This window comes from Barbus barbus (genome assembly GCF_936440315.1).
Source record: "Barbus barbus genome assembly, chromosome: 35".
Taxonomy (NCBI): Eukaryota; Metazoa; Chordata; class Actinopteri; order Cypriniformes; family Cyprinidae; genus Barbus; species Barbus barbus.
The window spans coordinates 19047197-19075073 of NC_136763.1; the positions used below are offsets into that span (position 1 = coordinate 19047197).

The 27877-nt window shown below is 38.6% G+C and overlaps 1 protein-coding gene across 1 annotated transcript in view; it reads right to left on the reverse strand.

Moving 5' to 3' along the window:
• wdr18 (WD repeat domain 18) overlaps positions 1-27877 on the reverse strand; it is a 78511-nt gene that overhangs the window by 31768 nt on the left and 18866 nt on the right. Inside the window, exons 5-7 of the mRNA XM_079393032.1 lie at positions 16434-16577; positions 5941-6005; positions 2861-2985 (exon numbers count right to left, since the gene is read on the reverse strand). Of these exons, the coding sequence (XP_079249158.1) occupies positions 2861-2985; positions 5941-6005; positions 16434-16577 (334 nt within the window). The remainder of the gene's footprint in view (positions 1-2860; positions 2986-5940; positions 6006-16433; positions 16578-27877) is intronic.

A 27877-nucleotide genomic window follows, 5' to 3' on the forward strand; every position in this document is an offset into this window, starting at 1 on the left:
ACCCATTTTATGTTCATAAAATTATATTAAATATAGTTGTATAACGTATACATATTTCTAGCAAAAGCCTATATGCACTAATATAACCAAACTGTAAAGCAGGACTTTTTTTTTCATGAAATTATATACACGTACAACATTAGTACTATTTTTATAGCAGCTGTTTTGCCAGTTCCCAAGTTTTGGGGTCTTCAAATCTTGAATACAGCATCAGCACAAGGCTTACTGATATGATATTCATTTTCCATATTATTTATTCAAATACAGAGGTGGGTAGTAACGAAGTACATCTACTCCGTTACATTTACTTGAGTACATTTTTGGAAAATTTATACTTTTAAGAGTAGATTTAAAGATGGGTACTTTAACTTGAGTACATTTCTAATGAAAAAAACGGTACTTTTACTTTGCTACAGTGGGCGCCGTTCCTCTGGCTACTTTTGTTTAATTTTTTTTACAATAGTTAAGAAACGCATAGTTTATTCCAAGCGCGCCGGCTCTTTTATCTGGGGCATGAACGATGCCCCATTCACAAATGAATCACTCTTTTGAGTCGTTTCTGTTCAAGGCCTTGAACAAACAAGCCTGCAAAACGGTGAATGATTTGTTCAGTTCCCTGCACGTACTGAATCGTCTGAAGTGATTTCTCATTCATTCCGGGTAATTTAAGAACACGGAGAACATAAACATCAAGAACATCGACTGTCAAGTGAAATGTGTAGATCGTGGCATTTCATTTATAATTTATAAAATTATTTTAAGTCACTTATATATATACAGTGCCCTCCAAAAGTATTGGAACAGTGAAGACAAAACTGGTCTGTTGGCTTTGGAGTCAATACATTTACGAATATGATTAAAAGATTAATATGAGACAAAACTACAGATTGTCACATTTTATTATTGGGTGATTCAACACCCAATGTTTTACCAGCTAAGAAGTTCAGCACTTTTAGAGTTTCATCCCTCTATCTGATGTGAGCATAAGTATTGGACCAGTTGCCTCACAGGTCTTTCTAAGTGATCAGCTGTGTCCTGTTGCATTAATTCTTCAGATATTAAAAGCAGGGAATGTGTCGTATCAGTTATATCCATTACTTCTGCATTCTGAATCTTGCATTCGATGATGACACACACAAACCAGGATGAAGATGAGGGAGCTGACTTTGAGAGAAAAGCAAGTGATTTGGATGCTAAAAGAAAAGAGGAAGTCAGTTAGAGCTCTAGCAAAAACAAAGCGCATGGAGAAATCAAGAGTTTGGAAACCACCAGCAACCAACAACGACCTGATCGGCTGAGAAAACAAAAGTAGTTGATGACAGACAAATCATAAAAGCTGTGAAAATGTAAAACCGAAAGGTAAAATCACCAACAACATCCAGAAAGCGGGGGTGATGCTCTGACAATCTACTGTCCTCAGGAGACTTTGACACAGAATTACAGATGCTACACAGCAAGATGCATACCTCTGACCAAAAATAGAAAGGCAAGATTAGAGTTTGCAAAAAAGCACAAAGGTGAACCAGAAGAGTTTTGGAACTGTGTTTATGGACCGATGAGACAAAGATGAACCTTTATCTAAGTGATGGGAAAGCAAAAATGTGGAGAAAAAAAGGGAACTGCAAATGATCCCAAGCATACAGCCTCATCTGTAAAGCATGGTGGAGGTGGTGTCATGGCAGGGGCATGCATGGCTGCCTCTGGAACAGGCCCTCTCAACTTTTCTGATGACTTAATGTATGATGACAGTAGCAGAATGAATTTGGAAGGGTACAAAACCATCTTGCCTACCAATATTCAAGAAAATGCCACCAGATTCATTGGGAAGTGCTTCATATTGCATCAGAACAATGACCCAAAACACCCTGCCAGTTCAGTCAAGGAATTTATAAGGGCAAAGAAATGGAAAGTCTTAGATTGCCCAAGTCAATCTCCAGATTTAAATCCGATTGAACATGAATTTCACCAGCTGGAGAGGAGAATAAAGGCAGAAACTCCCCAAAACAAGCAACAATTCTCTTATTACCATAATGAAGAAAAAAAAAGAATCATTAAAGAGATTAAAAACTTGAATATCTTTTATTATTTTATTAATATTATTATTATTTTAGAAAAAAAGGATTGAAGCAGTTTTGTTAATATATAATACAAACTTTTTTTTTATCTTGGACAGTTTTACATGTCATTGACTTATTAAATAAAGCCAAAATACCTATTTGACATTAACCAAATATTAGCTGAAAAGAAAAGTCCTCTCAAAGGGAGAGGAAATAATGTACACTGGTGAACTGTGCACAATAAGACCAGGTACAAGCAATAGAATCTAACAGAGCCAAACAGTGACTTCCTGTTGACTTTAAAATTGCTTAAATTGGTTACTCAAGAGTCCTAGAATTTTCCTTTTTCCATTTTTGCACAGTGACCATAATTGACAGAAAGAAGAGAGAGAAAAAAAATCTCACCCAGGGAACTCAAAAAGGAAAATGACGTTGTTTTGTGTTCCTTGGAGGGTGAACTGTCAAACCCGAACGGCACTGACAGAATGCATTCACGGATCAGAACCGAAATAGAGCACGCTGTGTCACTATCTCTTCAGAACCTCATCATTCCTGCGCTACTGCCAGCCAGTCACGGCCGAAGCACGAGAGATCAGACACCTAAACTGAAAGAGACGCAGGTGTCCAACGGCACGTCAATTTGGAGTGGGCTACAAGCTGCCAGAGAGGAAGGAAGAGTCAGCGAGCCTGGCTGTGCACTGAAGGATGCTGGGTTGCATGAGAGGTGATTGTACATAGAGCAGATCTAGCCTGTAGACAAGGGAATCATGCAGAGAGAAAGAAAGAGAGCGCTTGATGCTTACCCTTGTGGTTGATGGACCATATGCACTGCTTGCTCTGAACGTCCCACATCCTGACAGTCTCGTCGTTGGAGCCGGACAGCAGGAGGGTCCCGTCCATGGACACAGACAGACATGTCACCAGATTTCTGTCCAGGAGGAGAGAGGATATTATAGTGGAGAGTGCAGGTTCATATATATTTACAGGTTTATCTGCTCTACAAACTAACAAGTCTGCCTACATAATACTGTATTGTGTATTAAAAAAATAAATAAAATCATGGTATGGGAGTTAGCAGACAAGCTCCAGACATGTTGTGCTCATGTGAGAGAAGCAGGTTTCTTTCATCAGAAATCATTCAAATATGCTGATTTGCTCAAGAAGAGTTATGTATATATTTTTTTTATAATATTTTTTTTGTGGAAAGCGCAATATTTTTTCATGATTCTTAGAAAAAATAGAAAGTTCAAAAGAACAAAATTTATATGAAATCTTGTGTAAAATAAATGTCTTTACTGTCTTTGTTAATGTAAACCTGCTAAAAAACATAATTTTATTCATATAAATGTCTAAATATATCTAAATATGTAAATGTGTATGTGTGTGTACACTATTTTAAATATATCTATACTAGTGTTGTCAAAAATATCGATATTTCGATAAATATCGATACTGAAATATCTGAACGGTACCAATATTAATTTCCCGAAGTATCGATACACCGATACTAGCCGAGCTGTCACTTTCACTTCTCTCCAAAGGCGCATGGACAAGCACCACACGTGACCGCACTCGTCTCCTTCGCTCTGGTTAAATAGCAAAAGTGAAGTGAATAGAAAGATGACTGCTCTGGTTGTTAAAGAACACAGCAGGAGCGCTATCTGTAGGGATCTATGATCTCCGCGATGCAGAGAACGCGCACGGAATCCAGTCATAAACACGGAATTTACAGTTTAACGCGGAATGTCACGGAATTTGTCAAAGTTTGGATGAATTAATCAAAAGTAGGTCATTACACTTAAATCAAATCGCGATATGGACTAGTATCTGTAAATATTAAGCTGCAAAGGTGGATTTAAATATGAATCCAGCATGTTCTGCGCGTCTCTGTGTGAATGTGCTGCACGTGCGGTTGTGTTTACTAATGTGGCGCTCGCGGTGATTTCAGCGTCTGCCGTCTCAATGAGGACATAAATACATCAACAATATCTCCAGAACTGATCTGAAAGGCACTTTACCAGCATTTTACCATTTAATTTGAGTAAAACTAGCGTCATATCATACACACACAGAACTTTAGAAGTATTCACGGCAACCCGTCAAAATAAAAGTTCGGTTTAACAGCCTATTAAAGACTGTGTGCCAGAAATAGGCTATATTACTATTATTTAGTAGATGGACATAATACTACTACTCACTACTACTGTTCATTTTTTTAAAGAAATAATCACAAAATATTTTAATTTTAATAGTAAATCCCCTTCATTTGCCAAAAATGTAAATGTTTAATTTTCATTAATTCAAATATAAATTAATTAAAATAGTTTTATGCCTTCATCTGATATCCAGTAAAATGTAAATACACAACACAGAATTTCTGAAGGGGAAAACATATTTCATAAGGATACTGTAAGAATAAATAAAAATAGTTTGTATGCATTCAAATAATAGACATGCTAAAACACAGAATTTGGTAACAATAAAACATAAGGTGAGAAAAAAATAAAACATTTCATACGGCCCTAAACGTGTCATTTTTGTTACACTTTTAATAAATTAAATGTTAAATTGTATAATTTTCATGATTTTAATGAATTAGACATATTTTTATATTAATAGCATTTAATTTGACCATTAAAAAAAAAGAGTCCAGAAAAAGTCAAACGGAAAAAAACGGAATCCAGAAAAATTAAAATGGAAAAAATTGAAAAATAAAACGGAATTTGGGGAAAAATAAAACGGATTTCATAGGGCCCTATATCTGGAAATATTTTGGTTATGAAGCAAATGAGAATATCAACAAATAGAACTTTGGATTTTAATTAGTACATGTATTAGTAAACGTTAGTTTCAATTAACATTTAACTAAGATTAATAAAAGATTAATAAATAAATCAACAAATGCAGTACCTCAAGACATTTTTTTGTTCATGTAAAATATACCGCATGTTCTCGACTTGTTACATTTATCTTTAAATTAAAAAAAAAATACCCCCTTAATATTGTGGCAGTTTTTTTCACCGTGGTATCGAAAATGGTATCGAGTATCGATATTTTTCAAGGTATCGTATCGAAGTTAGAAATTCCAGTATCGTGACAACACTAATCTATACGTTTTCAATATTCTCTAATAAATATAAATCAGTTTTTGTATTCTATTTTTTATTAATGATATATCTTTCTTCATTAATATAATATAATATATATTTATTGAAAGAAATATATAAGCATACATATAAACATTCTATTTATAAAATATCTATATTTTTTCAAGATTCACTGATAAACAGAAAGTTCAAAAAATGATTTATATGAATGAGTCATTTATATATGATTTATTAGAAATGTTTGTTAAAGAATTATATTTTATATATAACTGTCTATCCAGGCATTTTATATATACACACACACACACGTGCACACACACACAAGTTCCCCGAATGGATTGATATAATTATTTGTCTTTTTATATACTTCATAAAATCAAATAACCCACAAACCATAATTTAAAGTCAAAGCCACATTAAGTTCTCACAAAAATGAACGTCTTTGTTACAGTACGATGCCAAAATTACAGCCTTTCTGCCACCATCATTGCCAATTCTGCGTTTCCCGCTGTGTGTAACCTGAAAACACCACCGCAATTGGAGGCTGTGATTACACCTCCTGCCTGCACCGCTTCACAGACAGAGCTTCTGCACAAAGCACAGAAAGAAGGAGTTTAATCCAAAACGAGTTCGCTCCAGAGCAGAAGGCAGAAACTTTCACCTTTCTTCCTTTCACTGACTGAACTTTGGGCTCCGGCACAAAAACGCACGTCTTTTCCTGAAGTAATAACGAGGACAGACACATGGGTCACAAAAAAAAACGCAGACAACCTCACCTGTGTCCTTTGAACACCTGATTGCCGTCGCTGTCCGTCTGGAAGGTTTTATCCCGGCTTAAGCTCTGCCAAGCAGGAATGAAAGAGAGAAAAAGAGCAAAGAAGAAACATTTATAACAATGTGGAGAAAACGATCCAAATGCTAACATGGGTCAACAATAACGACAGCCTGCTGGCTTGGGGTCAGTGTGAGAGTTTGGGGTCTCGCTGTATCTTACACTCGTAGATCATATACATGTTTTTATGCCAACTAGGGCAGCTGAAAAAAAATCCTTACAGTTGATCACCGGCTAGAGCAAATTAGCTTACAGTCCTGGTACACACACACAATCACGTCCCATCCCGCAGCCTCCATTAGGTACCATGGGATTTAGCCCCGACTGTCTCCTAAATGGTCTGATTGATTGACTTAATGGCATTAATTAAGGAAGAGGCTGTAGGAGAAGTACGGTGGCCTGGACTGGACCACTGCTGACTCAAATCATTACATCACCTCTTTAAACCTGGCAATACGGAGCATCAATAATACATAACAGGAAGAGTTAAAGCCAGCAGGAGATCTCCGGCCATTCTGGAAGGAAACGCATGTCTTTCATATTCAGATTTGCACATTAATACGGACAGACATCGCACTGGTCCGGAAATAAAATCCATGTGATGAGGAGGGGGAAACAGTTTTGAGAGACCTTGTTATAATTCAAACAATAGAGCTGTTCAGTTTGTAGTCATGAAACCCAGAAGAGAATTGGCAATTTCCAGCTACGAGTTCCTTCTGGAATATCTAATGGGTTTTAGAATAGCACTTTTTGATTTATGATTAAAGGGAGGTCTGTGGTTAAAATTACTTGAAGAGACTGTTCAACAAAGCCAGTTAAACATGGTAGACAAATGTTGTACCAAAATCTATGTGAAACCACTGTGTGCATTAAAGCGTAATAAAGTGCTCCTACAGCTATCACAAGGAAGGCATGTTGTCTCTTATGCTCATCAAGACTAAAAAACCCATCACTTTCAAACCCAAAATTAGCAAGCTTTTATTTTGTCAGGTTGCTGGCAAGCATGTATTTGAACAGTGTCAGTGAATGAAAAGTCGTTTTGCATACTAATTTTATTTTTTGCATACATGTTATATATATAGTTAAATTTAAATTAAGTTAAACCGCTCCATTAAAGCGTTTGTATAGAGCAGGGCTGTTCAGAACTAGGGTTTTTAAGTTAAACATGTCTTTCTGAGTCAGAAAGCCTTGACAGGATTAGCAGTAAACATACTTCTGCACGCTGTATTCTTCTCTTTGCGTCTTTTTATTTTCCCTTTCTGTCTTTCGTCTTCAAGCAGGCAGGAAGTTCTAAGCTTTGCTGTCAGAAAGTCTTTTTCTATCTAAATATGACAAATTCAACCCTTGTTCATCACTGACAAGACAATCCGAACAACAAGGGGAAAGAAACAGAGCTGAGGAAGCACTTTCAACAAGGTGAAGAGGTCAATGAAACAGCTGGACTGAGAAGAGAAGCTTAACAGAAGTGTGCAAGCTCACAACTGCATAATAAACAATCATTTTCAACATGAAATTTAATCACTGAACACCATAAAGGCACATCATCTAGTCCTGAGAGGAGGATTTTACTGGCAAGTTATTGTATTTTGTTCAAAGGGAGGCGTCTGAACCAATCAGAAAGCAAAGATCGAGGCCGTTGTTTTGGAAAGAAGTCAGGACGCCACGTTCCAAGCCTCCTCACATATCTTATATCCCACCAATTAATCTTACAGTGAAATCAACTTTAAGACAGTAGACTGAAAGTGTTAAGTGTAAAAACCAGGCTTAATAGTCAAAGAGATATGAGTCTATCAATGAATAGCCTTTGAACATCTTGAAAGGTTTTAGAAACATGAAAAAATAAATAAATCAGGAAACCCTGCAGACTAATAAGGTTGGCTGAGGCTTCCAGACGCGAGGAGCAGAATGAAAAACCAAGAGGCTGAGAAAAAGCACGTCAGTACCAGCTCATTAATTCCCTGATTAATGTTTAAGAATCATGATGAATGCATCTGGACAGATTGGGAATGAATCGCACACAGTTTCACCTCAGTTTAGAGGCGTTTAGAAACACATGCAGGAACACATGCTGTCTCTCTCTCTCTCAGACACTGAATTAAAAAACGCATTCAGACAAACAAATAGTAGTAAGAAATCTTCAATCGTAAAACACTGCCTCAAGAAGAAACATGTTTATTCATAAGAAATTCTGCCTCTAGCATCTCCTGTTAGGTTTGCAGTTCCTCAATATGAACTCAGGAATACTTTATGATATGGTGGACGATTTATGACAAATCGTATTAAGTCCTGACCAGAAAATGCTGGTTCTTCCAATAGTTTCTTCCTCTTTTTATCATATAAACCTCTATAGTAGTGAACGGAAACCACAACAAATATCATTTTTGCGTTTCACAATTGCACTAATAGCAAAAGAAAAGCGCCTACTTTTTCCTAACACCTATTTTTTTTTCTTTTAAAAAATGTTAAACATTTAACATTTTTGAGTTCTCAGCTTATTTTTGTAGGAGATTGAGTTCTCTGAACTTTTTATTGTATAAACTTAAAAAAAACAAATCTTCTGAAGCTGGTTGCCTTAAACGTTTAAGTTCTCTCAATTTTTTATTTTTAGGGGCACTTTAAAGGGGTCATCGAATGCTACATGCACTGTTACAAGTTGTTTGAAATGAAATGTGTGTTGGCAGTGTGTGTACTATAACATTTGGACCAATCGGACACACAACTATTTGTTATATTTAACAAATAATCTCTTATGCCGCCTCACCTAACCAAAAGGCCAACTATTGGCGCTTTTCCACTGTGTGGTACGACTCGGCTCGGTTCAGAATGGCTCGGCACAGCTCAGTTCGGCTTGGTTTGCGTTTCCACTGCAGTTTAGTACTGCTTTAGAGTGGGCGGGATTATTCATGAGTCATTATAGTTGCGCCGCCTCTACTGCCGTGACCCCTGAAAAACTTTTTAAATTCCACTTCGCTCCATCAAGCTCTCGCTGGATCCACTCCTCGGCTATCAAAGAGAGGGGCGTCTGTACTTCCTCAACAGACAACGAAACAGACATTTTTGGTTGTTAAAAAAGGCGCGCCCATTCAAAACAGTTGCGTTCGATCCTTTGCTGGCTGTGCTGATTTAAATCTAGCGGGTCTGTTGTGTTCAATGACGCAGGCAGAGACGATTCTCTCCGGCCAATCAGTGATCAGCAGAGTTTACACGTCACGTTTTGGTAACGGTACGGCTCGCTTGGAACCTCGGCCGAGGTGGTACTAAAAAAGTACCAGGTACCAGGTACTGTACCCAGTGGAAAACCCCCCAAAAGTGTGCCGTACCAAACTGTACCGTGCCGTACTATGCAGTGGAAAAGCGCCATATGAGGGTCTGTGGACCCTTCCCCCAAAATGCATTAACACCTAAGAAAGGCAGAACAGGCCTCTGGTTCCACGGCAACCCATCTGATAACACTTGTTTTATTGCTCAAAGGAACGCGGGCAGAGCAACTCACTTCATTTCCCCTTAGGAAAAAGACATGGATTCTTCTCTAATTAATTCATAGAAAAACCTTTCTTTGAATGAACACATATCTTCAGGTCATTGTGTATATTATTACTGTTCTTGTATATGTTTTTGTGTATTGTATCCTGTTTAATGCATGCTTATGATAGAACACTAGTTAATATTACCTCATGTATATCACGTTTGGTCTCTATCAATTCGTCTTCGGATGATCTAATTGAGAGTGTATATTATATGTCGATACCTATGTAACATATAAGTGTTCTAAGAATCTTTAATAGTTTGTATATCAACTTCCAATCCGGTTCATATGCAAATTACCATGCATGGAGACAAAGAGTCGTAAACTTTCCCTCCAAAAGTTCAAGTCACCATAGGCTCTTTGACTCCCCAGAGGTGTGACCTCTATAGCATATAAAGCTCTCACATCATGTGGCGCCCTGGCAGTCTGCGGTTCTGTTAGATCCTAGGAGGATGTGAGCTAGAACTCTTCTGAACCCTTAAGTTTTGTGCCAGGCCTTGATTTTCCATTCAACCAAAGCTCCTCGGACCTCAGCAGATCTCTTTCTTAGCTCTTTTTAACTTTCTACCTGGGAAGAACATTTCTACCTCAGAACATCTTTGGAATTCATCAACCTGGAAGAACGTGATCGGGAGTCCAAAATCTTGAAACCATTAAGACTTTCATCTGAGACTGCATTCCAGACACTCGTCACAACCAAGGCCATGCAAGTATCGTACATTTCACTAAACGAAACAGAGGGTTAGTATAAGTTATAGAACCAGTTATAAACGGCACTGATGGTTTTACTCAGGTGGTTAAATGACTCTTTCCATAACTGCATTCTCTGGTTTTCCTGATGGTTTCATCCAACTCTCATTTGCCCTTTCTCCATGTATGAGTGATTGTATGTTTGTTTGTTTGTTAGACTAGTCTGTGTTAGTGTTTAGTTAATAAAACTCTTGTGCACAAATTACATGAGTTTCTGATTCTGCCTTGCAAATTAATGTCCCTTTACGATTTTTGATCCTTACTACATGCTCTAATATATTAACACTTAGAAAAGTATTTTCTGTGGCCAAGAAAACATCCTTTCTTAGAGTTGATATAAATATACACCCAATGTTCGCTGGACGAACAGATTAGATGATGGCAATTTAATTCTGCTACAGTTATTACTGTTAGCCGATATAAATAATTGTAATTAATCATAATTAATTGTAATTATTTATATACAATTCCCTTTTGAGCTATATAAATTGCTACAGTACACAACCATCATATAATGATAAAGATCCACCGAGTGTGCTTTTTTTATCTCGTTAAATCATTTGCTCTTTCTCATATCAAGCCTTTCTCAGACACCTGATACCTGATATTCAGATACCTGAACGGTATCTCAGGCCCCGTTTACACTGTCAGTTAAATGTGACAGATGTTTTTGCTCGAATGTGACACAGATCGGATCTGTTCTATGACAGTGTAAACAGGAAAAAAAAACACATGCATTCGGATATAGCGAGATCGGATTCAGGCCTCATTCATATGTGGAAATAAACTGGATATAAATTGGATATGTGCCAATGCGACTGCCATGTAAACAGGCAGATCGGATTTTCTGAGGCATCACGTTCTGTATATCATTAAAACTTGACAATTTGTTACTTCTCCGCGGTAGGCCCTCTGGGACTCCCAGCGGAGCGGGTTTGGTAATGGAGGTGATGCAGATCTGTTCATCCAGGGCCCACCGGATGGGGCTCACAAGGACGGCTGGAGGGAGTATGGGTTCAGGTGTGGAGGGTTTGTCAGGGGCATGGACACGTGAGAGGGAATCTGCCTTGACATTCTTATCTCCGGGTCGATACGTGATGGAAAACTGTAACCGGGTGAAGAGCCCAGCGAGCCTGTCGGGGGTTTAACCGCTTAGCACTTCTGAGATATTCCAGGTTTTTGTGGTCAGTGTTGGGGAGTTGAGGGTCGGGATGTGAGAGGATGAGAGCAGTGCAGAAGGCCTCCTGGAGCTTCTTGTAGGCGGCTTGAGCTTCGGAGTTCCAGGACAGAGACTTGGGTTTCTGACGGAGCATGGAAGTGAGGGGGGCTGAGAGGAGACTGAAGTTCAGAATGAACCTCCGGTACAAATTTGCGAAGCCGAGGAATCGTTGAAGTTCCTTTACTGACTAAGGCTGGGGCCAGTCCCGGATGGCTTGGACTTTACCCTGGTCCATCTGGATCCCATCCGCACTGAGGATGTAGTCGAGGAACTAGACCGTGGGGCGGTGGAACTCACACTTCTCAAGCTTCAGGTAGAGGTGGTGTTTCCTGAGTTGGCGTAGGACCCGTGTCACGTGATGGCGATGTTCGGCCAGGTTCCGGGAGTAGGGTGAAACTTGGAGTTAAAAAAAATGCTATATTCAACCACCTCACCCGAATAGTTTGCAGGGATGGCCATGGGACTGGCAGAGGCAGACTGAGGGTGTGTGACCGGAGAGAGAGCTGTTCGAAGAGCGCTGACCAGCTCTTCGAGGGGATCCGCAGCGGTGGGGTTCGGGAACTCTATCTCAGGTCATCGGTTCTGGTCTGGTCTTCTGTCAGCAGACAGACACAGGACACAGACGTAAGTGCAATACAATCAACAGGTTTATTGAGTAGTAGCAGAGGGGAATGAGATGAGCAGAATGTCCAGGTAAGCAGGCGGGAATTCCTTTTTCCTTGTCCAGGGGATCCGGAGGTAACATTGGAGCTTGGATACGGTGGAGAACTGGAGCGGTGGAGAACAGGGATAGGAACACTGGTGGGTCAAGTTAGTCAACATGGAAAGTTTGAGACCAGACAGTGAGTGAACGGGAGGAGTGCAGGGATATAGTGCTGCTGATTAGTGCTGACAGGTGGCAGTGATCATAAATCAGGGGATTGGGATCTGGTGAGTGTCGTTGGTGGAGACTGCGGTGACTGTGGTGACTATCTGACAAAGACAGTGTGTGCATATTATGAAATGAGTCCTCTTTCACTGCTGCTGATTGTGTTTCAACTAGGGCAGTGCAATTTATATAGTCTGCGATAATATCGTAATTGTTGTTTTAACGATGTGCGATTTGACATTATCGAGTATTTTGCAAAAACCAAACAAAAGGGGAAAGGGAAGTGGTGTGTGGCCAAGTATGGTGACCCATACTTGGAATTTGTGCTCTGCATTTAACCCATCCAAGTGTACACATAGTAGTGAACATACACCCGGAGCAGTGGGCAGCCAATGCTGTGGCGCCCGGGGAGCAGTTGGGGGTTCGGTGCCTTGCTCAAGGGTCTCACCTCAGTCGTGGTATTGCGAGAGAGTGTTGGTTATTCACTCCCCTACTTACAATCCCTGCCGGACCTGAGACTCGAACCCGCGACCTTCGGGTTACAAGTCCAACTTTCTATCCATTTGGCCACGACTGCCCCGAAACACACCTACAGAGTGCATGCATACATTACGTTAAGTCTAGACTAGTGTGCGTGCGCATTTAGAGTGTGTTCTTTCACTGCATTGGCTCTGTTCGAAGGCGGTCGCATTTTTCTTCCCTCCCTCCCTCCTGAACTTCCCTGCTTGCTCTCTTGTATTGTCCTGTCCTCTTAAGAGACTCTCGCTGCACTATTTGCAAAACCGAAATTATGGATCTGATCAACTGGTCTCTAAATGCAATTGACACCATCTTCTCGACTAGGAAAGCGGGATCTGGAGAACCGGAATGTCCCGCTGGGACGTTTGCTGCTGGCTACACGATGGACGCATGGGAGAGATGGCGGGTCGTGTGTCTAGCGGCTCTCTCCGTGGAGGACATTGAAGACATCTTCTTATTCGGAACAATGATAACTGGGTTTCTGCTATTTGGATTAGGCGTTGCCCTAAATTATCAGAAAATTAAGGAGACAGGACTGGCTATCCAAAACCTCTCACGGCTGCCCGTCATGATGGAGTCTGTGGGCAGAGCGGTCGCCTCGGAGACTGAGGCGATTAACCGCAATATGGATTCAATCACGGCTAAGCTCTCGGCTTTGGAAAGAAAAATCGACGGACATGGAGATCAGAATGGACAATGAGAATTAGCTGTGAAACTGGAAGACAGCTGTTCGCACTAAGACAAAACAATCTTATCTCTTTCCGGCTTCCCACAACAGATCGGCTTGGCAAGGCCGCTCTGGTATCAACTCTCCGGTGAATACTGCAGGGAGACGCTCTTTCTTCCATTCCCTCCTCCCAAAAACACCTTGTTATTGTCGGGCGCTTGTGCTCTGTCCAAGGACGTTTCCATGGCAATTGCTATGTCGCATCACAACCTGCGAACTGAGTCGACTGGTTTGGAGTGCTGGCGAAACGGATTTCAAGGCATACGAACTCACACGAACTTACACATACACAAACTCATACACCTCCCTAACCCCATCCCACGCCTTCGTCGCTTCATCCTGTCAGGCGTTAACGGGTCCGTGGGTTTGCGCTGTACTGGCGGCTGGCCGGATGGCTGTTTCGTCTGAACTAGGATTACTATGCAAGTTATGTTCCTGTGTTGATTGTGCTTTATGCTGAGGTTTTTTGTCTGTTCTCGCGCTGTGTTCTCTTCCAAGAACGCAGTGCGAGGACACTTTTTTTTCTCCTCTCCTTCCTCATGTTATGCTGTATTTCTTCTTCTCTATTGCATTTCGTTGCCTTGTACCTACATGTGCAATGACAATAAATTGAATCCAATCCAATCCAATGATTCAGTATATTAAAACAGATTTAGAATAATCACAAATTGAAGTCATGGGGGCAGAAAATGTATAAATTTTTACCATTCCATTTAGTTAATCAATTTCACACAAGCGTGTGCTGTTTTTCCTCCAAAAATGACCATGATTACAAATGTTATATAAAAAAAAGTAGGAAAAAAAGATCTGCACACTGTTAATCCCTTTATTTTAAATGTTTAAAAAGCGACGTTTCGGTCAGAAGACCTTCATCAGGCAAACACATACAAACAGATGTCTGATGAAGGTCTTCTGACCGAAACGTCGCTTTTTAAACATTTAAAATAAAGGGATTAACAGTGTGCAGATCTTTTTTCTACTTTTTCTGATCACTTTTTGATCTTGCACCTGATCGAGATACTCTTGGATGTGCATACCTTCTTTTTTTACAAATGTTATATATTCATTTTTCACAACAGTTCAACAAATAAGAAGTTAATTAAGAGATTTACATTTTAGACACTACATTTCCTGTTTTTGCACTATTTCCACAACAAAAATACCACAGCCACAACGCACAACACTGTTTTGTGTCTCTGAGCAACATTACATGGTGATTCGTTCCTGAATGAATCAACCGTTTAAATGATTTGGTTCAATTGCAATGACTCACTTATTAACAGTGACTTGCTACCACCTACTGGCGGTTTTAATTTCACATTTAAAGTATCTATTCAATGTTTTATGATTAATATATCAAAACATTATTTATGCATTTGCAAATGCAGGTCAAAAGCATTCATGTCCTGCATCAAACAGTGAGTAAATACATCTAAATGCCACTTCAGATGCAGCTTCTGTGTTTCCTCTGCATTGAAAAGATTAATTTTGTTGATAATAATTTAATTTGCTTAGTAATAGCCCAAATGTCTTATTATTCTAATTCACTGATTAAATGTAAGAATTTGACTTCGAATTTGACTCAAAAGATAATGGACACTTCAAGAAAAAAAATAGCTTTATAAAGGTTAAAATTGCCCATAAAATATAAAAATCAGTTTAAGCTTATTCGAAAAGATTCATTTCTATCTGACCACCACACTGAATATGAAGAATATCAAAAACTTTAGAGTCAGCTGTCCATAGCAGTCCTACGGTACCAACACAATAACACACACAGCAAAATATCGTCTAATAATCGCTATTGATAAAATCCCAGAAAACATTGAGATATTATTTTGTCAATATCGCACACCCCTAGTTTCAACAGCTTAAAATCATTTGTTTTTAAACTGCAATGCTTAAAAACGCATGCAAACGATACGTTTTCATGACCACTTAGTACAGCAACGTCATGTGAGCATGTAACTACAATTTATCAACCGACAAATTTCTTTTTTCCTTTTTTTTTTTTTTAAGTTGTCTCTACCGGTATATCACCCACCCCTAGCAAGAAAATTCTGCTAAACATCTCCCACAGAAGGCTTGGAACAACGTGAGGATGAGTAAATGCATTATCTGAGATACAATAATTACAATAAATACAATAATTTCCACAAACCACAAAGTTCCCAATACCAATGTTCCCCGTAAACAGATGTTTCCGCTGGTTGAGCCTCATATCTTCTCATAGCCAAAGGCAACTGCTGGGGAATAACCTACTTCCAATGATCCAGCAAATCCGCATGGGCTTTAAGTGAAACTGACAATGGCCAAGACACCTGCATACGTTTCATCTTAAATTCCCTTTGAGAGAAGTGTAAAGGTGAAGCGAGGTGAGAATGTGAAGAAACACATTCTTTTCACATTAATTTTTGACTTCCAGCACTGACAGTTTTCTCTAAGATGCCCTGACCTGGACTGAAACAGACAGCTCACCAGAAAATAAATAAATAAATAACCACTCACTTCAGTTCTCAGCAGTGACGAGGAGACATGTGAAGGATCAGGACAGAGGATCACAAAGATCAGCATATAAACGTTTCACACCAGAAACTGAAATTGACTAATTTTACTCTGAAGATTTGACAGAAAATGACTCTCCGTCTAATGCAGTGAAGATAAGACGGGGTGCATTATTGCTTATGAAACCACAACAGGCTGCTTTGTCCATGTGCTATTGGCCATTTAAACATCTCATAAACAGCTTCACAATGGTGACAAAAACTCTATTGCAAAGGTCTCATCGGACCTGAATAAATGCCACTGATCACGTCTAAAGTGCTTACCGTGCTGCAGAGAGACACCTGAAAAATATTGCCATCACTGCCTCCGCAGAATAGGAAATACTCGCAGGGGTCAAAGGTCACTGACATGATGCCGACGTCAAAGAGGACGGACAGGAGCATCTCCCCAGAGGAAACTTCCCAGACCTGTGACATGAGGAGAGAGAAACACCGGTGGTCAATGAAAAATATAAATGTCCAAGATGAAAACAACAGTCTTTTAATAATCTAGCTTAAAACATGGCAAGTTCTTAGTTGGTTTCATATGTTTTCAACTAAAGTTTTGATTAAACGGTTTTAAAACAGTCAAGCGTTTTCAAGTAATAAAATAGTTCCCTATTAGAATACACAAAATTAATGTATAAATCATAATCTGAGTTTTTTTCTCTTTTTAGCTCCATTACATCAGAAGTTCTCTCTGTTTTAGCTCTATTGCATTAGATCTTTCAATGATTCAGGTGATTTATACGTTCATCATAGACAGGGTTTCTGCAGGCTTAATGAAGATTTATTTAGGACATTTTAAAACCATTTTAAGACCAAGCAAAGAAAATTTAAAAAATAAATTAATGATATTAATGATACGTCAATATGGTCTCCACGTTAATGTCTAATATTAGCAAAGTTCAAAGTTTAAAAATACAACTTCCAACAGATCTCAATTTAATTTATTTTTTTATTAATTTTCCAAAAAAAAAAAAAAAAAACTGATTAGGGAAGCATGATATTGGATTTTTTTTTCTATATCTGATATGCTGATTTGTCAACTCATTTTGGCCGATACCCATATTTCCTTTTGTTTGGAAACAACACCTAGTCTCTCCTGTGCAGAGATTATAAACAAACGTATAAACGTGTATTAAACAAATCGTTCATTTTTTTCAGGAAATTCAGACAATAAATGCCGTTATGGCGCTCTCTGATGTGGCGTGACATATTGCCGTAGGGCCTATACTAACGCCTCAGTTCTGACGGCAGCCGCGGAGCGCGAGTGAGCATGATCATCCCTTCCTCTTTATTACTAATTTTAATGTGAAATACAGGCTACATGAATGAACAAATCATGCCTCGTGTAATCGCTCAGTGTTTCAACAGCAGAAAGACGTCAATAAAACAGCTTGTGAAGCATTTCATGAGTCATCAGTACTCATTATTTCCTAGAGAAATGAAGTCTAGAAAAGAGCATTTCACAAAATACTACACCATATAATTATTAGATTTTACTTTACCTGTTAGTGATGTCTTAATTATTTAATGTATGTTTAAATAAATATTTTATGACTTTGCCACTTTGTAAATGATATATTTCAACTACAAATAGAAATTAGAATTTAGAAGTTAATTTAAAAACTGCATTAGGCCTATGTGCAATTTGCATACAAGTTTTTTATTTGAGTGTTGATTATTAGTTAAAAATAAACAGTAATTGAATTGAAGTTTGGGCTCTGTTGTTAATTGTAACCTTACCTTATAATGTAAAAGGGCTCCCTTTAGTTTAGAGCAGAAGCTGAGGTAGATTTTTATCCCTAAGAACATTTTAATTGTAACTAAATTTATTTAAAGAAAAAGCAATTTGTTCAGTAAACCATTATTTAATTTTAAAAAATATATCCGAACAGTGACGTCAAAACCGAGATATGTACTGAGCTGTCATGTTTGTGTAACATTACACCCCTACTGATGACTTTATTGCACACCGAAGGCATCATTCTGTACGTGCATTCTTATATTAAATGCGGCGATCCAAAACAGTGAATCACCATTTGGCAAAAATTTACTTCACGAATGACCACTCTGCTGATATCGCTACCTTGAGCACATGTGAGCTATTCATCTTATTGGCAAGGAATATCGGAATAATTTTACATATTGGACCGATGTTTATATTTTAAGCCTTCGGCCGATTTCAATAACATTATCATGCATCCCTAACACTGATGTTCTTCAACAGTATTTTTGTCGTTTTCCAGTGCAAATTTCTAAATATTCCGAAATCAAGATCCATCTGCTGATGACATTAATCGAGATGTTTGAATTTTTTGTTTGTTTGGTTTTTTTTATGTGAACATTATCCAAATTAAGTGAGTTTATGATAAAAAAATATATATATCTGCCAATGGGCTCATTCATTCAAAGGGAAAACAAGTTTATATTCCCCATTGGCAGGCATTTGCCCTGGTTTTAAGCTTAAACTCGTTTAATTTCATTGAATTTCTCAGAAAACAAGCCATATCTTCATATCTTCAATTTACATACCGATAGTATCTCTATTTAAAGATGTTTAGATATTAGCATTGGAAAACAAAACAAAATACTGAGTAAGATATTTATTTTTTTCATAGTGCACGCACTATTTTATGCCTTGACTTAATGAACTTAGGACTTTCTGCTCTGATAAGACCTTTTAAGGCCTTAATTTGTTAAAGCGTGAATTAAGATTTTTTAAGACCTGCAGAAATACTGCTTAGAAGTGGTATATTGAAGAACTATTGTTTTTTTTTTTTATAAACTAATGTGTGGAGCAAAAAACAAAGAAATAAACAACACACAAAATCATTTGATTCTTTGATGTTTGCATTGATTAAACTAGAGATGAATAATGACACAAAGAGAGGCAGACAGAGAAAAGAAGGAAGAGACAGAAAAGAGTGAATACAAAAAGGCAAAGACTTCTCAGTAATCATTACTCTGTCTAGGTCAGGACTGTGCTTCCCTCAGGATGATAAAATCCACAAAGGCTGCCGTCTCTCCAGCATCTACATGTTCCTGTTCCAACTTCCAGCTTAATGGTAGCACTTTTGCCAAAAAGTCTGATGGTCTCTCATTGGTTCAGAGGTAATGCAGTGTTATCGTCTCAGAGAAAGTGCTGACATTAGACAGCTCAGAAGCTCAGCTTTGGAAAGCTCTAGTTCTCTGCAGTGAGTTTGCCAATAACACAAACTTTCAGTCCAAGTGAAAGGTCTATTCTAGCAGAGCTTGTAAGGAGTGAACAACCATTATTCTCAAATTTACAGCTGCTTTATAAAAGATCTTCAATCAATGTAAATATAAAGTTGAAGTAGAAGTTTTTTTTACTTAGTGAGCAAGAACATACCGCATGTGTGCCTGTGCAACAAGAATTAACGGAGGAGCTCCGCCGCCCTTCCCTGCATGAGTCCAGCGTGATTGATGCCCCATCATCATAAAGAAGACAAACTGACCGTAAAATAATTTTGGCTGAAAAGGATCAATGCCCATGACCCAGTCATAAAATGTCAAGAGTGAAAGGAAACTGCCCATTATCGCATAACCACTTTTACTGAATTAGAAAAGACATGCAGAAAAGAAACCATTTAATTTTAATCATTTAATAATTTATGCACATTTTAGGAAAAACATGGAGATATATAGTGTGGCTGATTTTCTGATAATTTTTAAAAATAAAAATAAAATAGTATAAATATATCATAATAAAAAAAACAGTATAACAACAACAACCTTATAATAATATAAAATAAGATGTTATTATATTAAATACAAATATATATTTACACTTACATATTTACAATTATTAGAATAATTCTAAATACATTAATTATAAATGACAAAAAGGAAATAATATTTTATGAATTTAAGTGAATGTTAAGTTTACACATTAATTACTCAAAACTCAAAAATTTTAAATAAAGTAACATTTTTCATTAACAAGGCAGTGTTGCCATTGATAAACTGAAACCCTTAATTGAAGGTAATTGAAGTAGAGCTGAAACAAATATAAAATAAATATTCGATAAACTTTGGTAACTTCTATTCAGAAATATAAAAAAACTAATAAAATTTACAAAAGCAAACTGAAAAACTAAAATTAAAATATAAAAATAAAAGCATGTTTAAAGTATTAATAAATACTACACAATACTAAATTAACACTGTGACGATGCTGGTGATGAAAAATATGAAAATTTGGTCATCATTTACTCACCCTCATGTCATTCCAAACCTGTATGAGTTTGTTTCTTCTGCTGAACACAAAAGAATATATTTTGAAGAATGTTGGTAACCAAACAGCTGGCGATAGCCATTGACTTCCATAGTATATTATTTTTCCATAGTATGGCGGCTACCGTCAACTGTTTGGTTACCAACATTCTTCAAAATAGCTTCTTTTGAGTTTAACAGAAGAATGAAACTCATTTTCATTTTTGAATACACTATCCCTTTAATTTGCCTACTGGAATCATTTCTAAATAGTCAAACATCAACCAATTAATACACCCAGCCAGTATATCAGTCATAATTCAAATAACCCTCATAAGAAACCACATGAATAAAAGCTTCCTTCTAAACATGTAGACCAAAGGTAATGTCATGTTTAACAAAATTAACTGACCATTTCATAAATCAGGCTGTCTATTGCACTGGTCAAAGGTCAGGCGGTGCATCTGTGTGAGCTGAACTCTGGTCTAGTTTGTCAATCCATGCAGCCGTCAGACGTTTTTAACCATCATTAAACACCCAACAGCGATTGGTCTGCAGTTTGACACAGAGAAACCTCTCCATCCCTCTTGTGCTAACAAGCCCATGTCTTTGTGCGCAGTGACTGGAGCCAACAAATATCAGAAAAAAAAAAAATGCTTTAGTTTTAATGGTAGCTTGAGATGAAGCTTTGAAGTTCATATTCAGCCTTTGATAAGTGACGTCTGTGCTTCTCCACCACCGAAAAGCACAACTTTCCACTGGCTTAAAAGGAGTTTAATTAAAAAGTGCCTAAGAGACACCCATAAACATAAACAAAAAAACCCTAAAAACAGTTACTGTTTGACACATTCAAAAACTGGCCTTTAAATTCTGTCAAGACTGCATTTTTCAATGCCATTTTTCCTAAATTTTTCACATAGCTTATTTATTTCACATACCTTTAGGCTGTATTATGTATTATATATATATATATATATATATATAAATAAATAAATAAATAAATAAATAAATGCAATATACTGCATGACTCACCCCACTATCCACTATAATGAAGACGAACTCCATTCAAGGCCAGCAGAAATCAGTTTTCTGAACTCATATAAACCTTTATGAAATTCATAAACCGACTGAAATGGAGAAGGAAGCCAGGACAGAATTCAGATGTTTGACTATAAAGCAAAAGAACTTTGACATGGAACCTGATCAACAAGCTTCACCCCATCTCTTTCTTTCAGTATGTAGTGATTTCAGGTGCTTGTAGGAGGAGGAGGAGGAGACATGGAAATAACAGTTTTGAAAAATCCACTAGTTTATTTAGCATCATTTTCAAATTTGGTTTTCAATTTTAGTATAGTTAAAATCAAATAATTTTTATTTCAGCTTTATAAATAATTATCGTGATTTTTTTTGTTAATGATGAAAAACTCTGATGGACAGATTGGCGCACTAACAGCTAAACGTACGGTGACTAATGAAAGCTAAGTTGGTAACAAGACCACTTCAAGTGCAAATTAAACTATCCCAAAATCAAATGAAGGACTATTGCATTTGAACGCTTTCCAAAGAGATTTTGGCTGCATTTCAATCCAATTTAAAAGGGATCTTTGGAACTCTTTGGTACAGCTAACAGAAAGGTTTCCCTGTCGTTCACGGGCCAGTAAAGTGGCTGATGGGAAGGACTGAATGCAGATGACCGTTTAAGTCCTCTCAGCACCTTGTTTCCTTGAGTTGTCTTTGAAATGCTCATTTCAGATTCACTCTTCTCATCCCGCACGCTATTGTACAACAGTGTTGTTTTTAAAACAATGTTGCACGGGTTCATAATGGCAATTAAATTAAACAGACAAGGTAAATAGTAGGGGTGTAGCAGCACTCTGACGGTTTGTGTGCATCTTACTTATTGAACTAAGATGGCGCCGCTGATGAAAGCTATTGTGCGCTGCTCTTCAGTGTTTGTACTGTTTTTGTTTGTTTTTCCTGTTTTTTGTTTTTCAAATACGATCAGTTTTACCAGGGATGACCTGCTGAACATTCGCCAGATCACACCACAAAATATTTTACCGGATTTGGATTTTTCTGACATTTTGCTGGATATTGTAGTTGGCGGAGCCGTAGCTCTGGTCAAACGCTACAGGAGGTGCAGGCGGGGGAAGCGAGCCGGTGCGCTTGTGAAGCTTCGACAGCGCGGATTTCGAACAGCGTTGCCTAGCATCCATCTGGCGAATGTCCGCTCTCTACCCAACAAAACGGATGAACTCCTTCTGCTTTCCCGGACAAACAAGGATTTTTCTAACTCTGCTACCCTGTGTTTCACGGAAACTTGGCTAAATGGCGACATACCAGACAGCGCGATTCATCTGCCTAATTTCACTCTAATCAGAGCAGATTGGGATGCGGAATCAACGGGGAAATCGTGCGGCGGCGGGACGTGCTTTTACATCAATGAGAGGTGGTGTACACATGTAACTTTGTTAAAGAAGATGTGCTGTTCAGATCTAGAAACGCTCTTCATTAACTTCAAGCCGTTCTATTCGCCGCAGAAGTTCTGCTCGTTTATTCTGAAACTGAAACAGAAACTGAGTGAGCAACAACACCCGGACTCTGTTTTAATCATTCTCGGGGACTTTAATAAAGCAAATCTCTCCCATGAACAGCCAAAATACAGACAGCACATCCACATGTCCCACCAGAGGCAGTAATATATTGGATCACTGTTACACAACAATAAAGGACGCATATCACTATTCCACGAGCAGCTTTAGGACTCTCTGATCACTGATCATCTTATTCCGACCTACAGGGAGAAACTTAAATCTGCAAAGCCTGTATTAAGATCTGTTAAAAGATGGACTAATGAAACAGAGCGGGACTTACAAGCCTGTTTCTCTCTCACTGATTGGTCTGTTTTTGAAGCCGCTGCCATCGATCTGGAAGAGCTCACAGAGACTGTAACATCTTATTAGGGCTGGGTATCGTTCAAAAATTTTCGATACCGGTACCGATACCTTGAGTTCGATACCGGTTCCTGAACGATACTTTTTTCGATACCAGTTTTATGAAATCAGTTTTAATAAGATTACATTATCTCAAAAAACTATTTTTTAATGTTGATATTTATACAGACTCAAAGCCTCATCTCCTGAGCCACTGCACAAAGGAACAAAATATATCCAACACAATAAATAAATAATTTTAATAAAGTTCAAATTGTTTTCAGTTTACACATCTGTTAGGCTACGTTTACATTAGTGTGTGTTCATTTTAAAACACAATCACTTCTAGGTTGTTAAAGACTTCAAGAAATTTAAAATCTTCATCCACTTTCATAAGTGGGTGTTTTATTTTCTTTCACCATATGTTTTATTGTTATTAAATTCTGGTGTAGTATGTCTAATTATTTGAATGCATAAAAACAACTTAGTTTATTTAAATTTATTCTTAAAATAGCCTAATGAAATGTTTTATTTTACCTCAGAAATTCTGTGTTCTGTATATGGTTTTCAAATGAAGACATAAAACATTCATTTCTTTAAATTATTGAAAATCAAAGTTTATTTATTTTGGCAAACAAAGGGGGTTTACTACATTTACATTTACATTACATTTATTCATTTAGCTGACGCTTTTATCCAAAGCGACTTACAATTGCTATATATGTCAGAGGTCGCACGCCTCTGGAGCAACTAGGGGGTTAAGTGTCTTGCTCAGGGACACATTGGTGTCTCACAGTGGATTCGAACCCGGGTCTCTCACACCAAAGGCATGTGTCTTATCCACTGCGCCATCACCACCCCATTACTATTAAAATTAATACTATTAAAATAAAAAAAATGGAATAACTGTTGTGTGATAATTTCTAAAAAAAATAAATAATAAAGTTTTAATAATTTTAATAGTAGCCTAGTAGTAGCAGTATGTACTGTCCGCTGAACAATATTAATATATTTCTGCCGCAGTGTCTTCCAAGTCAAACCGAACTTTTATTTTGACGGTTTTCCGGGAATACCTTTACAGTTCTGTGTGTATATGATATGATGTTAGTTTTACTCGAATCAAACGGTAAAATGCTCATTAATTGACTCTCACAGCAGTTCTGGAGCTGTTGTTCATGTGTTTATGTCCTCATTTAGTGAGACGGCAGACGCTGAAATCACCGCGAGCGTCACGCGAGCTTCAGTCTGTGTATAATAAACAAACTGCGCGATATAGAGAGCAGACTGCTCCGTGCGCTTTCGAAACGCTCTCGCGGATGTCAAACACTGATCTATCAGCGCCGCGCCGCTTCTAGTCAAACACACCTAGTGCTGCAGGATTATTGGCTCACTGACGGTGATGAGATTAAGCCCTTAGGTATCGAAATTTGGTACCGAACGACAAGACGTTTTTCGATACTCTGTGGTATCGAGGCAATTCGGTCGGTGCCTAAAAAGTATCGAACTCGATACCCAGCCCTACATCTTATATCAGTTTCTGTGAGGATATGTGCATTCCTAACAGGACTCTACAACAATGACAAACCATGGCTCACTGCAAAACTCAGGCAGCTCCGTCAGGCCAAAGAAGATGCTTACAGAAAGGGGGATAAAGTCTTGTACAAACAGGCCAAATACACACTGGAAAAGGAGATCAGAGTGGCAAAGAGGAATTATTCTGACAAGCTAAGGAAAAAATTCTCTTGCAGTGATCCTGCTTCAGTGTGGAAAGGCATGAAGGATATCACCAGTTACAAGACACCATCCCCCAGCACTCTGGAGAATCAACAACTGGCAGACGACTTGAACGAGTTTTATTGTCGTTTTGAAAAATCACCCCACACCCACCCTGAACACCTCTCTACACAACCATTAACACCTCCAGCAACCCCCCTCTCTCCCCCACACCTACAATTCAAATCAGCGAAGAAGATGTGCCAGGTCTTCAGGAAGAACAAAAGAAGGAAAGCACCAGGCCCAGACGGTGTGTCACCAGCCTGCCTAAAAATCTGTGGTGACCAGCTGGCCCCCATCTTCACACAGATCTTCAACAGATACTGGAGCTGTGTGAAGTCCCCTCATGCTTCAAATGCTCCACCATCATCCCTGTCCCAAAGAAACCCAAAATTGCAGGACTTAATGACTACAGACCTGTGGCTCTAACATCTGTGGTCATGAAGTCATTTGAAAGACTGGTTTTGGCTTATCTGAAGGACATCACTGGTCCCTTACTGGACCCCCTGCAGTTTTCCTATACAGCGCAAACAGGTCTGTGGATGATGCTGTCAACATGGGACTGCACTTCATCCTGAAGCATCTGGACAGACCAGGGACTTATGTGAGGATCCTGTTTGTGGACTTCAGCTCCGCTTTTAACACCATCATCACGGACACCCTTCAGAATAAACTAACCCAGGTCTCCGTCCCCACCTCTGTCTGTCAGTGGATCAACTGCTCCCTGACAGACAGACAGCAGTTAGTAAAGCTTGGTAAATTTGCATCCAGCACTCGTACTATCAGCACTGGAGCTCCTCAGGGCTGCGTACTCTCCCCATTGCTCTTCTCCCTGTACACCAACAACTGCACCTCTAAAGACTCCTCTGTCAAGCTCCTGAAGTTTGCAGACGACACCACACTGATCGGCCTCATCCAGGACAGTGACGAGTCTGCTTACAGACAGGAGGTTAAGGAGCTGGCTGTCTGGTGCAGTCTTAACAACCTGGAGCTTAACACGCTCAAAACTGTGGCGATGATCGTGGACTTCAGGAGAAACCCCCCTGTTCCATTGTCAGAAAGGCCCAGCAGAGGTTGTACTTTCTTCTCCAGCTGAGGAAGTTCAACCTGCCACAGGAGCTGCTGAAACAGTTCTACTCTGCCATCATTGAATCCATCCTCTGCACTTCAATAACTGTCTGGTTCAGCTCAGCTACCAAATCTGACCTCAGAAGACTACGGAGGGTAGTCCGTACTGCTGAGCGAATCATTGGTACAACCCTCCCCACTCTCCAAGAGCTGTACTTATCCAGAGTGAGCAAAAGGGCTGGTAAAATCACTCTGGACCCCTCACATCCAGCACACTCCCTCTTTGAACTGTTACCGTCTGGTCGACGCTACAGAGCTCTGAGCACTAGAACGACCAGACACAGGAACAGTTTCTACCCTCAGGCAATCCCATGAACACTCAACAACAAACGTGGAACACACAACTATAATACATTATCCATTCACCACACTCACTTATTTTATTTTTATTTCATCATTTCTAATTTGCACATACTTTTATTAAACAGCGGTTTACTGAACAAATTGCTCTTTCTTTAAATAAATTCAATTATAATTAATTTTCTTAGAGATAAAAGTGTACCTCTGTTTATGCTCTAAACTATATGGGGAAAGGGAAAGGGAAGTGGTGTGTGACCCATACTCAGAATTTGTGCTCTGCATTTAACCCATCCAAGTGTACACACAGTAGTGAACATACACCCAGAGCAGGGGGCAGCCAATGCTGCGGCTGCCCGGGGAGCAGTTGGGGGATCGGTGCCTTGCTCAAGGGTCTCACCTCAGTCGAGTGTTGGTTATTCACTCCCCCCACCTACAATCCCTGCCGGACCTGAGACTCGAACCCACAACCTTCAGTTTACAAGTCCAACTCTCTATCTATTAGGCCACGACTCCCCCATATGGAGCCCTTTTACATTAATACAAGGTTAGTTAACAACAGAGCCCACTCTTAAATTTAATAACTAATTTATTTTTAAATATAATCATCAACACAACAAACATTGTATGCAAATGTAAATGTAAATTGCACGTAATGCAGTTTTTTAAATTAACTTCTAAACTATACAATTTCTATTTTTTGCTAAAATGTATTCATTTACACAGTGGCTGTCATAACTTGTTTCATAACAGATTTATTTAAATATACATTAAATAATTAAGACATCTCTAACAGGTCAAGTAAAATATAATGCGTATATAGTCTAATATGAGTTCGTACTTGAATAATGATGACTTGCCTGCCTGAGGTAAATGAAATGCTTTGTGACATTTGTTTAGATGCCTTTACATGGTTGAAACACTGAGCGATTACATGAGGCATGAGACGTTCATTCACGTTTATTTCAGTCAGGACCACTGTGTTCTAGTCAGAATATTGTAGCGGTGCTGAACTTTATATTTGGTCGCAGACTTCGCTCTGAAGGGTTCATATTCTTAGCTATCCACAGGCAAACTCCCCCTGAAGCCTAAGCAACTGCCAGATATTTTAATATACACAGTTATATATATCAAGTATAGTAACAGAGTAGTGTGGACAATATTGGACAATTTGAGCAACATGAGCTGGATTGATGACATATCTCCATGGGCGAGCAGTTAAGTGATCATGTATCTGCATAAAGCTCCGGTCACACTAGACTTTGAGCATACAAAATTCCCTCGGATGCTGCAACGGTCGTGAAATGACGTAATGCTCTGCAGCGTCTTTTTAAAAAGTTCAATTCAACACATGACAAA